At 51.1% G+C, this 14,124-nt stretch overlaps 1 protein-coding gene across 1 annotated transcript in view; it reads right to left on the bottom strand.

The window, feature by feature from the left end:
• Positions 1-3,357: 3,357 nt before the first annotated feature.
• P3H2 (prolyl 3-hydroxylase 2) overlaps positions 3,358-14,124 on the bottom strand; it is a 74,707-nt gene continuing 63,940 nt past the window's right edge. Inside the window, exons 5-15 of the mRNA XM_086467967.1 lie at positions 13,406-13,548; positions 11,862-11,951; positions 11,323-11,363; positions 10,749-10,843; positions 7,736-7,863; positions 7,056-7,151; positions 6,817-6,967; positions 6,173-6,290; positions 5,568-5,643; positions 4,482-4,622; positions 3,358-3,450 (exon numbers count right to left, since the gene is read on the bottom strand). Coding sequence (XP_086324093.1) covers positions 3,358-3,450; positions 4,482-4,622; positions 5,568-5,643; positions 6,173-6,290; positions 6,817-6,967; positions 7,056-7,151; positions 7,736-7,863; positions 10,749-10,843; positions 11,323-11,363; positions 11,862-11,951; positions 13,406-13,548 — 1,172 coding nt within the window. The remainder of the gene's footprint in view (positions 3,451-4,481; positions 4,623-5,567; positions 5,644-6,172; positions 6,291-6,816; positions 6,968-7,055; positions 7,152-7,735; positions 7,864-10,748; positions 10,844-11,322; positions 11,364-11,861; positions 11,952-13,405; positions 13,549-14,124) is intronic.

The raw sequence follows: 14,124 nt of genomic DNA, 5'->3' as shown, positions 1-14,124 counted from the left end.
CATGAAGCTTGCTTGGAAATGCACATCAGCTTTATTCTCAGGGGTGTGACTTCAGGCACTGCTTCCTCAGGGAGCTGCTTCACTCTGGGGCTTTGGGAAGCAGCAATTACCAGACTAGCAGAGCAAGAGAGGAAAACCAACATGAGCCAATGTAGCAGGAAGAAAAACATTAGTGCACCAGGTTGTCCCTGGGGCGTATTTGACCAAAGAAAAGTGTATACATTAAGTATATTGTTAGTTTCCTTTTTCCAGGGATGCAGGTGCCATGCGGGCGGTCTGGATGTGACCCTGACAGCTCTGGCAATATACCAGGCCTCTACATCATATCTGAGTTAACGCTCATTTCTCAGAGGCCAAGCCACCTTGGTGGCAACCCACCTAACTCAGATACAAAAGAGACCCAAAAGCCTACACTGTATTTTGGTGCACATCCCAAAGAGCTCTGTAACTTGCTCCTGTGAGGCTACAGTGTGCCAATAAACTTGGCAACCAACTCTGCTGTTGCAGAAGAAATAAAAATCTGCTTCTGAGCTAGACTTTGCTGGAGCAGAAAGCTGGAAAAACAAACAAACAGGAAAAGTGCCTTTGACTCACTGCATTCCTGTTTCCTGGCTTCAGCCTGGCACAGACTGCAGGCAGGTCTCGGCAGCAGAGCAGCACAGCCCAGGAAGCCCGGAGTCTTTCACCTTCCTGGGGATTTGGAGTTCGTGTTTGCACCTGAGTCCCAAAATGTTGCATTCTTCTGAGACTGCTCCACCATGCTCCACCACAGCTGTTGTTTCACCAGAAGCTGGCCGGTGCCCCGCTTCACTCCCCAGCCTGCTGCACACCCCAGCAGCACACAGGGGCTGTGACACCCTTCTCCTGCTCTCCCAATTGACTTAAGTGTGGCAATGGTGTGTAAGTTACTAGGCAGCTGGATACAGAGCAAAGGAGATGGACAGGCAGCCAAATGCACACATGCAACTTTGCTCTATCCTGTCCACATTGGTGTCTCTGACTCTGCTCCAGCACTGGGGCAGGGAACCCCAAAGGGAGAGACACCATCGTGAGACAAGCTGCATACTCCCCAGTCTCCCCTTCTAATATTTGGCTAAAGAAAAAGACAGGCTCAGACGTTGTGTTCAGTTTATTTCCCCTGGATTTAGACACAGCTCTGGCTAACCACCACAGCAGCAAACAAACCACAACCTGCAATGCGCTCCCCACCCTGCCTCCCCAGGAGAGGACCAGCTGGTGGGATGTCCATAGCCCCTGGGAGGGCAGGGGCTGCACCGAGCTGCTGGGACGGGGGGACACGACACACAGCTCTGAAGGATGCACTCAGGCAGACATGGTTGTCAGGTGAATGGCAGCACAAACTCACGCTGAAGGTGTAGTATGTAGGAGTCAAGGCTTCGATGCAATAGCATGGTGCAGACAGGGACAACACAACAACAGCTCTCCAGCTGCCCTCCCTTTCTTCCCTCCAGGTTTTCCTCTGGCTATTTTAGAAAAAGGCAGGGAGGTTAAGCATTTACAGGGAAGGCATTTAAGCAGGTAAGGGTCTCTGAAAGCAAAGATCTGTGGGCAGTTCTTTGGGGAGCAAACACAATGAATCTTTTCAACAGTCTATGAGGAAGGCAGATAACCTCCAACAAACAAGCTACACTGGTGGCTCAGAAACACTCAGAGATTTCTCCCGGGGAAGATTCCATATTAGAGGTGCAGCAAATGACCCTCCCATCATTTTCTAGGCAGTAATGGAGCCTATTCACAGTCTGGCCTCAGTTTTTCCAGATGCACTGAGGTCCGCTTTATCTTGCCCAGGACCAGCTTTTGAGACGATCTTCACAGAAGGACCATCCTTGTCTATGGCCTTTGCAGCCAGTGACTGGATGAGAAGAGGTTGCTGCTGAGCCTGGGAGATTTGGGTAGGCACAAGCTGCATGAACAAAGAGAAAACACAATTCCCTATTGCAGACTTTAAGTAAGTCCTGGAAACGCCAAAGCTGGTAGAGGGGAGCAGAAAAGGACTGAGAAAGTGCCAATGGAGCAGGAAGCTGAGCAAAGCTGCTCAGGGGTGTAAACTCTGGCCAAGATCCCTGCAGTGCCTTCTGGAGAGAGAGTAGCCTTGCAGTAAATTAAACAGTAAGGACTGCTGCAACCTGCCTTTTAGGAACCGCTTTCTAGCAGCAGAAGCAGCTGTTGGGTCAAAATAAAAGCTGTCCCTATGTCTGTGGTGTAGGCAGTTCTGTGACTTCAGTGTCTGTTCTGACTGAGGTAAGGACTGCTCTGATCCCACACACAGGAGTTAATTCAATTGTGGGAGAGGGATGATTTACTAGCTTAGCAGAAGTTACTGGCATAGTAACTCTCCTGGGATAAGCAGCATGTGCTTTCACCGCAACATCCTCAGACTGGATGAGAAATACTCTGAGGAAGTAGATGTTACCACACCATGAACATCTGCTGCTCCTGCACTGAAAGGACAGGAGGATGCAGCCAGGACATTCAGAGTACAAAGCTACACCATGGTCACCCAACACCATGGCACTGCAACATCCCTGAGCCTTTCAGCTGCTTTCTAACATGGACCTGGAAACGATGACTTCTCAGGTTTTGCCAGCAGCAGCACTGGGCTGGAAGGTCAACAGATGCAGTGTGAAGCAGTTTTTCATGCATCCCAGGCCATTAGCAAGAGCAGGGACTGAACATGAGTGACAGACCCTATTTCACCAGAGTCCGCTGCAAATCAAACCCCTTCTCACCTGCGCACGGCTTATGTCCCTGCCCAGCAGGTGATTTCTGGAAGCTCTGCTCAGAATTAATGCCCAAACACCAGCTTTGCACAGCTACGCATTTTGCTAAGACCTGGGTTTTGCTTTGTTTTTTTTTTCCTAAAAAGCATATTTAAAACGGTGAAGGGCTCTGAGACGGAAACAACTGACTTGTGCTCCAGTTTCCCCCAGGGCAGCACTGCCTGGGTGTTCAAACAGCACTAAGCAGGGACAGGAAGACTGGTCTGTTATCACACCTGAGACATTTCTCTAGCAGAGGCTAAAAAGAAGCAGCTCTTTCTGGCTGAGAAAGGAAAAAAAAGGGTTCTCCAAGGGGGTACAGTGGGCCTGAATAAGTCCTGAGAAGTACGAGGGAAGGACAGGGAATCCCAAAGGCAGAGTCAGTCGCAGCAGGAGATGCTGGCACAGAGATGAGGGGTCCCAGCAAGAGCTGTGCTAAACAAGAAGAGGCACTCCTGAAACTCCACAATCGTATTAACCTGTTAATTTATACAGCAGCTTTGTACAAAAATAGAAGGGTTCTAATAAGATTAACAATATTAAATAAATATTTAATAGAAAAAGTCTTTGGCCTATTTCATAGCTCATCCTTTGGGTTGATGTCCATTTCGCTGGGTCCTAGATGCTCCTGGTCCAACATCGCAATCACTTCATCTGCCTGGATTCGCTCCTGCAAGGGGGGAAGGGAAAAAACTGCAACAACAGATATTCAGCACCTGCTCTCAGCTTATTCAGCACGGCTCAGCCTGCTGGGAGGACCCACAGCAAACAGTTCATCCAAGGACTAACAGTGTAGTTGAAAGGACAGCAGACAGCCTGGGACTTGAGCTGGGGATTTGCTGGGCAAAATTTATCAAATCACTTTGCACTTCAGTACCTAATTCCCTCCTCCCTCCAGGGGCTGCAATGGTTGGGGCAGAGCTGACATACCGCACTTCCCTTATCACACTTCACTAGCAGCCACTGCCATGTTGTATCCTCCTCCTGTCCCCTCCTCGTGGATTTCCAGCTCCCTAGGAATCCCTTCCTTCCAGGAGGAATTTCAGCTACCTCCAAAAAGCAGAGACAGTAAATTGCATGTCTGAAAATAAACTTCTCCCAAAACCTCGCAGCCCATCTGCATCACAAGGCAAAGGCACAAGAGTTTTGCCCTCTCCCTGCGTTTAATTTTACTTGGACTTTTATCTTTTATAGACCAGAATTGCTGTCAAAGGGAGCCAGGGGCTGGTGCAGCAGGCTTTTGAAACAGAATCTGGAGGTTGCCTGGTGAAAGGCACCACAGCCCAGATCTTCCAAGGCACCGGGTGCCCAGACCCACAGACTTGAGGCTGCCAAACCTCCTTCGAGGACCTGTCAGCAGCCGTACACCACTCCGACCTCTGAGCTATGGATTGCTGTGGAGGCCTTCCCCGTTTATCAGGTTATTGCCACTAGGTGTCAGAAATGGCCAGCCCAGCCCTGAACAGAGCCTTCCCGCAACCCACTCGTCACCCCAGCCTGGCTCTGCACCCCATGGACCCAGGGCGATGGGTGCCCAGGAGCATGGCCACCAGCTTATGTCCCCGTGGATGGGAATGCTGCTGCAAGGGGGTGCAGTGGGGTAAAAATAGATGTGCTGGGGCTGGAAGGTGAAGATGGTCCTGGTTCCTGTGGGATGCTGGTATCCCCCAGGTCCCCTCACATCACGACAGAGGGACTCACCAGCTCTCTATAAAGCGGATCCAGGGTGAACCAGAGAGCCACAGCGCATCGCTGGCCTTTGGTAACTGCCTTCACCCCGTGGGGGTTCTCGCCACCCGATGAGAAGCTGATCATTCGCCCGCACTTGGGCTTGATGGAGGCCTGTGGGAAAACAGGCAACACCGTGGTAGCAAGGAGCAGCATGGCTGCACACACTGGCCATGTCTGGGCTCACCATGGTCCAGGGCCTGGCACCTTACAGGGCATCTCTCTACATCACCCCAGGACCTGGTGAACTGCTCTGGAGGACATGCAGAGCTCTGGGCATGGCTGCAAAAATGTGTGGGGTAAATAGGGAGTTATGAGGCTTGGTTCTGCTGTGCAGTCATCATGCAGAAACGAGATGGTGGCATGGAGATGCAAAACCTGCAGGTGACCACCTATTGCAAAATAGGGCCATGGCATAACTCCCGGAAGGTTCAGGCTAATCCTGCCACAGGCTGTGAAACGCCTCTTTCTTCTTCTCTGTTGATCCACAAGAGGTATCGTGCAGGACCTCAGGGGCAAAAGTGCCAACCAAATCAGCCCTCATGCACTTAGGTAGATGCAATCTACCCTCCAGCATCTACTAGACTCCAGAGCCCCAGCATGGAGCCCAGACCCTCTGTCCAACCACAGAGGGGGTGCTCAGCTTCCCTAACGGCACCATGCAGAGGTGGGGGCTCATGCCTGAGCCCCATTCCTCTCATGGACTGATGTCCACGGCCGTGACCCACTGCAGTGCAAGATACCTGGGCCAGGCACTGCATATGTATGGAGGCATCGCTTCATGTTTGGCCACAAGATGGGGTGGGAGCTCAGCAGTCCTCCAGGCAGGGACGACTATCAGCCATCCCTCTGCCTGCTCAGGGGTGGTGCAAACTCCTGATCTGCAGGTTTCCTGCTTGACACAGCCTCTGGGAAGGGAACAGAAGGTCTGTGCACCTCTGCCAGCAGGATTTTGTATGGGTTTTTTGCAAGGTAGGAGCCATGGGCTGCCCAGGGAAGCCCAGAGCCCCTGAGCATGGGCTGCCAAGGAATGGCATTTGGTTGACAGCACCCACTTACCGTCACAGTTTTGGCATCCATCTCAGTGAAAATGAACTCGCCTCCTTCAAAATCTGCATTCATGTATAGAAGGGCACTGGGGGAGAAAGCAGGAGACACTCGTGAGTGGAGCAGCAGGGAGGGCTCAAAGCTGATATCTGCCTTTGGGGCAGATCCCTCATTGCTCCACCAAGACGTGGGTGCGGGACTGCCAGAGAGGGAGAGGTCCCACTGTGGGGCTGGCTGGGGCCACCCAAACTACCCCCATTTCAGAGCCACAGCTGAGAACCAGCAGATCTCTTTGGCTATGGAACAATTCTCAAAATGTCCCCTGGGTCCCACCAGCTCTCACCCTCCTGTTTTGCACCAAAACCACCTGACAGAGACACAGACCCGTGGGCCACAGCTGGGACCTCCTGACGCTAAAATATCACCGAGACAATATAGTTAATAGTTAAACTCTGGCTCGAAGCTTAGCCACAACGCTTGCTGCCACCAGAAACTGCCTGCTGGATCTCACTTCTGCCATGGCTGGGATGTGCCAGCTTTAGGTCTGTGAAGCAAGATGCCTTGCCTTGGGGAGGGTCCCTGTGTGCCCTTGGGAGCAGCTCCCCCTCCCTTCCTACCTGTAATCCCGAAAGGTGTAGGCAGGAGGCTCCTTCCAGCACTCATTGGCCTCGGGGTCCAAGAGGCAGTTGTCAGCGTGGATGGGGTGGCTCAGGTCGTTCCTCCTCTCCTGCTGGCCTAGGCAGGACCATGTGGAGGAAGGGGGGAGGAGAAGGGGTGGATGAGATGGAAATGCCATGCTCTGAGGGGTCTGTCATGGTGGGGAGCCTGCCCCAACCACTCTGGGTGATGTTTACAGGTGAGAGGAGGAAAGGAAAGGCTGGGGAGAAAAGGCAACATCTGAGGACTCAGGTCTGCACAGCTCTGCTTGTTCCTTACCGCAGGGAAGCAAGATGGAGAGCTGCAGGGTGGAAAGGAGAAGGGACAGTGACAGGAGGCGAGAGAAGAGGAAGGAGAAAAGAGGAAGAGTTGGAGACATGAAAAACAAGAGACACCTCAAAAATGAGCTTCTTTGGGACAGAAATGCCTACCCTTTGCTGCTGTGGGGAGGGTGACTTTGCCCAGCCCTTAGCCACTAGTTTAAGCATCAGGCAAAACAGAGCTACTCTCAGGCTCGAGTACCCCACTCATAAACCCTCTTGTGCAGGCTGAACCTCTCCTGTCCTCCCAGCTCTGCTCCGCTGCCAGCCCCCCAGGTCCTCACCGGAGAGGGCGGTGCGGCACACCAGGTGGGTGTAGGAGAAGTAGAGCGTGGAGTTCAGCATGAAGTAGGACTCGACGATCCTGCGAGCCTTCTCACTGATGTCGTAGAAAAGCCGGGCGCTCTTCAGTGGGACGCGTCCCTCGTAGCCGTACTGGGCAAGGAAAAGGGGCAAGGGAGGGTCAGCACCACACACTGACTGGGAGGGAGGGCTTGGGGGAGGAGGAGGGAAGGAGATGTACCTTAAGGGCTTTGAGGACAGTGGCTCCTTCAAATCTCTCGTTTGGGGTGTGGGGGGAGGTTTTGCCCCTGTAACCGTCTCCAGCCAACATGATCCCCTGAAAGACATGAACACTGTTGAGAAGTGAACTGGTTCCTCATTGGAGGGAGAGCTGCAATGGAAGCACTTGGCACCTTCTTCCCCAGTTTCCCCAGGGATGCATTCGCTGGGACAGGTGAGCTGGGTGGGAAGGTGTTGCAGCCTGCCACGAACACAGTCCATTCTGAGGTGTGGAAAACAGCCACCCACCTCCTCCCAACTAGGGATGTTCAGGCAGGCACCCTCAGTCCCTTCCCAGGCTCATGAATGAGAAGGCTTAATCAGGCTTGTGGATGAGCACCCTTTGGGGTTGTGCATAATATGCTGCAAAGACCTATTCCTGCACGGGCTCTGTCCTAAGCGCGTTTCTAAGAATGGCCCAGGATGGAGCAGCAGCTCCTGTGCTGCAGTTATGGGTGTGTTATGGGGATAAGGTCTGAGAGCTCTCCACTGGCATCCTGGCATCAGCTGCAACACTCAAGAGCGAGGCATGAACCCAGAGCTGATCACACATTCAGCTCTCACAAGCCAGATGCTGGGGAGAGCATCAGGCACTCAGCCCAGGTGGCAGTCATGTCCCTCCCAGGGCCATTGCCTACTCACACTGGCCACCCTGTGAAGCTCTCGGCACTGCTCCTCTGAGATGACATTATCCAGTAGTACTCGCTGGGTGCCATTCAGCTGCTGCGAGTTGTAGACAAACTTCACGTCGCTATAGAGAAGTGGACCCCCTGATGGAAAGAGAGACACAAAACGACCCTGCTGAACATGCCCTGGCCTTGCTGACATCTTGTACCATGGCTGAGGCACAGCTGAAGTCACCTGGGTGCGCTGCCAGGGAAAGAGCTTCACAGCAGAGAGCAGTTTGGCCTCACATCAGCAACAAAAGAAACAGAAGCAATGGAAACACATGGAGATGAAATCAATTTGTTGCAAGAGCATCAGCATTTTCCACCTTCTCATTAGCTGCCTTGCAAACACAGGGACCACAGCCTGAAAACGCCAAAACACAGTGGAACATGATGAGAAACACCAGCTAACTTGGCTCTTCTGCCCAGCAGCCAACATCTATGGAGGCCATAAGTTTCCACTGCATTTGTGCTGTGTGGACCTTGCCAGCTTGGCATGCAAAGCCACTCTCTGCAATTGTCATCAGTGGGATTTTTGCCTTTTACACATGCAGAAAACCTAATGCGGTGCTGAGCTTGCAGCAAGCATCGCTTGTTCTCCACCAAGAAGGGGGCTGGTAGTGGCAAGCCAGAGGATGCTGAGGACAATCCACCTCTGCAGAGGCAAAGGAGCTGCCATTGCCATCCCTGCCACCCCTCGCTCCGTGCCTCCGAACTGCTTCCCTCTGCCTGCCAGAAGCCAACGGCTTGGCTGCATTTTGGAGGTCCCAGGTAGCATCCCTAGGACAGGAATACAACCACGGCTGGGCTTGCACACTGCTGGGATCCCGTCTGGTATGGGGCGACTGAGCCTTGCCAGATGCTGAGCAAATGGGCAAAAAGAGAGAGATTAGCTCTTTACAAGAAGTTTGTATCCATTCCCAACAAATTTACCTGATCAGAAAAACACGGCAAGGCCACTAAATCACCATCTTCTGAAGCCTCTTCCCCTCATCTTCTTGAAAAGGGAGAATGAAAGAAATGGCAACAATAAAAACCTAAACCAGATGTTTCTCCAGGAAGAAGGTGAAATGCTTCTAAACTGTGGGGGAAATTACCTGTTGTCACAAAGCCGCAATAAAACAGGTGAAACAGAGCCACAGAGCTCCTTTCACAATGTGGCACAAGGAAACTTCTCTGTTACACTGCTTTTATTATTACTTTGCCTGTCTGTTGAGGCACACTGTGTGTTTTTGGAAGGTCTCCTTGGCCTATGGAGGGCATGTAACTCTGAGGGCAGAGCCCTGCCACTAGCCCAAGACTTTATTTCTGAAGAGTTAGGTTTCTTGGAAATGGAAAAGATTGGATGTTCCTCATGTTCAGTTTGCTGTTCTTGCTGCTCAGTAATAGCATTTATTTATTATAAATGCAGCTGGATCAGAAACAGGACTCTGAAATCCAAACTCCTGGCACACTCCAGCTCAGGGCTGAGTTGTCCAGCTCGGATGTTTCTCTTCCCCAGCCATAGGCACATGAGAGATGAACCTGGAAGGCACCACTCACCACTTTCCCAGTTTCTTCTGTTCCTCGCAGGGAACTAGTGGGGGCTGCCCTGTGCTGTGAACACTGAACCCTTGTCCCACACCAGCAGCGTGCTCCCGGCTGCCTTCCTTGCCCCCACCACCTCTAAGCACCAGCAGAGAGAGACACCTGCTTCCTGGTTGTATGTTCTGTGAAAAACACCCCAAAGAAACTGGGGCATTCTTTGGACTCTTAGAAGTGAAGACATTGGCGGAAAGGAAGAAGGGGGAAAGGAGAGAAGTACAGAAGAGGAGTACAAAATTAAAACGGACTTTTCTTTTTCAACCTTTTCTCTTCTTTTTCCAAGTGAAAAGAGAGAAATTAAAAAAGACAACAGAGAAAGGAAGCAGCTGGATGGACAAAAAATTCCATTTTCTTTTTGAACGGTTTCAGTTTTCTTTGTAAACTTGAAAACATTCTGCAACTAAACCAGAATAAAAGCACAGACAGAAGAAAAAACAGAGAAAGACACACTCTGAAATTACTTCGTTATAGAAGGCAAACAGGCCAACAAATATAAATCAACCAGCTCTTGGCTTAAGCAAGCTCTTCAGGATCTTCCTGTGGTATTTGCCTATTTTACATATGGCTAGAGAAGGGATAACAATACTCTCTGAACATGACACTGAGTAGCTGAAGACAACTTGGGCCATGGAAAACTGTGAAATTCTCCAAAAAGCGCAACCATCCATTGCACTACAGGCAGGTTTAATTGCCTGCTGCTGTGGAGCTGGCCCATTAGAGACACAAGACACCTCCTGGCTTGAGATCCTGTTGTTTTGCAGAGAGTATTTGGCTACCAAGTTTTTCAAAAATGTTATGGGGGAAAATTTGTCCTTAGTAGAAAACGTTATAGTATTTTCTGTGGTTGCCGAAAATGTGCTGAAATCAGTTGAAATGTCTGCTGACAGGCCTTAAAACAAGTGATTTGATGTAAGCCAAGACATGAAATCACAAGCCAGTCTGCAAACAGAAATGTTTGTTAATATGGTGTGATCCAGCACATATAGCGAAGCATCAGGACCAGAGTTCCCAAAACCTAATGCCTTCAGCATCCATCCTTCTGCAGTCTGGACAACAGGGAACATTTTAATCTTAAAAGCACCTTGGGGGAAAGACTACTGTTTGCTGGTGCCATCTTCCCCATGGTGAGGAGGACCCAGCCTCCCAGCTCTACATCTTAGGGCTCCGTACTGAGCCGCTCAGCAGGTAGGAAAAGCAAGTCCAAGAGGAGAGCAGTGCTGGTGGGATCCACAAACCCAGAAATGCTGTGGCAGCATTGAAGACTTCTCTGTCTCTTCAACAAAACTTCAACCCCCTCAGACAGGATTGGCCCTCACTGCTCAGCAGCCAGCCTTTGCAGTCTGCAGTCTCTAGCAATAGGAAAAAAACTTCTGATTTTGTTGAAACACGTTCATCAGACTTACCCTCCTTCAACTCTCGATCTGGTTTTGGCATGGGTTTCTTTGTCAGGGACAGCCGGGGCCCATCCTCTGGTTCACTGCTAATACTTGACGGGACACTGAGGAGCAAGAGAGAAGAGGAACATCGTGACTTTGGCCACAGGTGTCCAGTTCTGGGAAATACACTGTTTTGCACCTTTTGGAAACCAATACATGAAAAAAACGGGCAAATTGGTACTTTGTACAAATGTCACAACCATACAAGTAGAAGCCCTGACCCTGTCCTGTGTTAAGGGAAACAACAGTTTCCACCAGCAAAGCACAGACATCAACAAACCTGAACAGCACCGTTTGCCTCATTGACCAAGTTCCTTCTAGACCATTGCTGGTTTCGAGGCACTCGGCTAAAATAAGGTGCTCATGGGAATGTTTGTAATGGTAAGGGGCACAGGCCCTAATTCAACCATAACGGTGTTCTGGGGTGAATGGGCAGGATGCCCCGAGTGGCAGGCTGGTACCCCATCATGGGCACATCCCCTTCACCCCCCTGCTGGGACTGGTGAAGCTGCCAGCTCAGCTAGGGCGGGTGGTGGCTCACCTGTGCTCATCCTGGCGGGCGCCGTACCTGTTCCAGTAGTTCTGTGGGAAAAGAGAGAAGTTATGCTTCTTAATTTAATGCTCCAGGCAAAGCCAGGGAGCTACCTGCTCTGCCTCGCACCCAGGGACATCAGCCAGCCTCTCTGGTATGTATCCATCCCACACAACTTTGGGCAATTCCTGGGGTCACCAAATTGAAAATGTAACCCCAATGCAAACTGGCATTATATGATGAGTACGGAGACAGCCCGGCTTGCCCAGCCTTCTCTGTCCCACCCCACCACTATAGCAATGGCCAAGACACAGCCAGACACCACGGCAGGACAGCTGAACTAGGCTGCGTCTGCTTCTCCTTCAGCCTGGGAATGGCTACCTTCCCAGCTTTGCCATCACCATTTTCTCACAGGGAACAAACCAGGCCAAGACCCAGCTCCTGAGCCACCTACATGAGACTCGCTTTATAGGAGAGGCGAGGCGGGGAAGCTGGTGCTATAGCTGTGAACTCTCTAAAGCTCCCGCCATAGCAGACCCAGGCATTACCGGCTCTGTGTAGGTGTATCCAAGGCCGGCCGCAGCCACCTGCAAGAGGTGAGACTCCAGTTTATGGCGCCGCAGCAGCATTTTTGCTTCCTGAAAAGAAGAGGAAAAAGGGAGCAGTTGCACATGCAGCTTTCACAAGACACAGGCAATGCATCTCTGCTTCCAGAAGGGTTTGCTTTTCATGCAACACTGCAGACTCCTAGAGGGTGAGGGATGCTTGGGTCATGCCTTAGAGCAACCCTGGACACAGGGCTGAGCCGCTCACTACATTACAGAAGGGAAAGTGTTCAGCAACTCGTCCAGGAAGCCTGAATCCCCAGAATGCATGTCCATAGCTAGCAGAGAATGCTGAGCACCTTGGAAAGCCTCTAAATATCTGGGCGAGAGGCTGGCCAGAGAAGCCTCGGTGGTAGAATGGGAAGCAGGTTCAGGCTGGCAGAGCTGGGACCCTGGCTGGGCTGTGCCTTGGTTCCCCATCTGCAATGCAGAGCCCAAAGCCTGGCGGTGGGTGGGCTGCAGCATCGCAGCCTGGGATGCACTCAAGGCGCTTGGAAGGGACCACAAAGAATAGCCAGCTGGAAACCATCCATCAGAGGGGTTTTTTTGAATGAAAAATTTGTAAACAAAGCACTGGGTTTTCTCCTAGAAAACTACTTTGCAAAACAAACATCAATTTTTTTTTTTTACAGAAAACTTCAAAACACCATAAACAATGAAATGTTTTTGTCAACTTCAGTTTTTTTCCTAGATTCACTTTGCGAGGAGAAACGATAATTGTTCTTGTTCTCTTTTCATCATTTCCCTTTTCTTTGTTAGCATCCTACCAAATTCACCTTGATTTTTCTGGAAATCAAGGAATTCCCAAGGGAATGGAAAAATCCAATTCCTGCCTACACTCTGCTTATGGCAGAAGGGGAATGAACCTCAGCAGGGCTGTGATGGGATGGAAGGAACTTCTACTCTTCTGCATCGTGAGAAAGGCAGCCCCAGGGCTGCAGATAAAGGCTGCCTGGACCAGAGAGGAAGCCTGTCCCGCTGGGTGACTGAACACAGATTGCTTGGTTGTTTGACCCCAGCCTAACCCTGTGATAGCAAAGCTACTCCCCACAGAAGAGGCTGAGCGCTGAACTCTCAGGCTCAGTGACTTGAGAGAAATGCTGACATCCCAACCTTCCCTTGGGAAAATATTTCTCAGCCCTCTCTTAACAGAGGTTGCCCTCTGCTCAGGCCTTCGTTGCATTCATCCTCCTCCATGTCTCCTCTGCAGCAGTGAACAAGAAGAGGGCTTACGTTGTTGTGGCACTCAGTCATCGCTCTCCCTGCCCTTGCTTGGGCTTTGCTAAGCTGAAGTCCCCAGTTAGAGAAGATCCTGCCCTCCAGCTTCTCCCCCACACCAGTGACCCTGGACTTGCACCCTGACAATTAGCATCTCCACATCTGTTTTCAAAGTGGTCCCACTGTGGGAAAGCTGCCAAGCTGCTTTTATTTCCAGCTAGTGCTTTTGTTAAAGCCTCCCACCGAGGGCTCTCAGATGACACTCTCACCTTTCTGGGTTTGACAGTGTCTGGATCCATTGTACCTTCCAAGAGGCCCTCATAATAACTTGCGTTCTCCAAGACATCTTCATCGTCCGGGTGGAAGAGGAGGTAGGACTTGGCGCACTCCAGGGCTTTTACGTAGTCACCGACTGGGAGGCAACACAACAGTTGTCAGGGGGTGGCAGAGGCGGGGCACAGCCCTGCTGGCAGTGCTGGGGGCTCACACAGAGCACCATAGGGCAGAGCTAAGGAGGGCAGCCTGCAGAGAAGGAGGCCAGAGCCTGAGCTCTCCATCAGCTGAAGGGTGAGCCCAGCACTTCACAAGGCTCTTTCAATGCAACTTTGTCTTAACTGCTCCACTTCACTGAGGCAGAGAGACACAACTTCTCTGTGGTCATGCACAGGTCAGATAGAATCCAAATTGGATCCAATGGGATGAGCAGGATGTGGATGCTGTCCGGCAGCAAACTGCCTCTTCTGTGCAGCATCTCCCAGGGCCCTCAGGGGTTTTAACCACCACATTGAACCTCTAATCGGGCAGAGGAATAAAAAAGCCTCTGTCGGCACAAAACACTGCTGACTCCTCCAGCTTTCTTCCCATTGCATTGATGAATGAAGAAGCTTTAGGTTTGAGTAGCAATTTTGATCCCCGCACATTCTGCCTTTTTCAGGAAAGAGCTCTTAGCACAAGTCTGAGATACCAGTATTCTGCCTAGATTTTCTTT

Source organism: Leptosomus discolor, chromosome 7 (assembly GCF_034619465.1).
Source record: "Leptosomus discolor isolate bLepDis1 chromosome 7, bLepDis1.hap2, whole genome shotgun sequence".
NCBI lineage: Eukaryota > Metazoa > Chordata > Aves > Leptosomiformes > Leptosomidae > Leptosomus > Leptosomus discolor.
The sequence above is the reverse complement of the archived record's forward strand: the minus strand, read 5'-3'. Positions and strand labels throughout refer to the sequence as shown.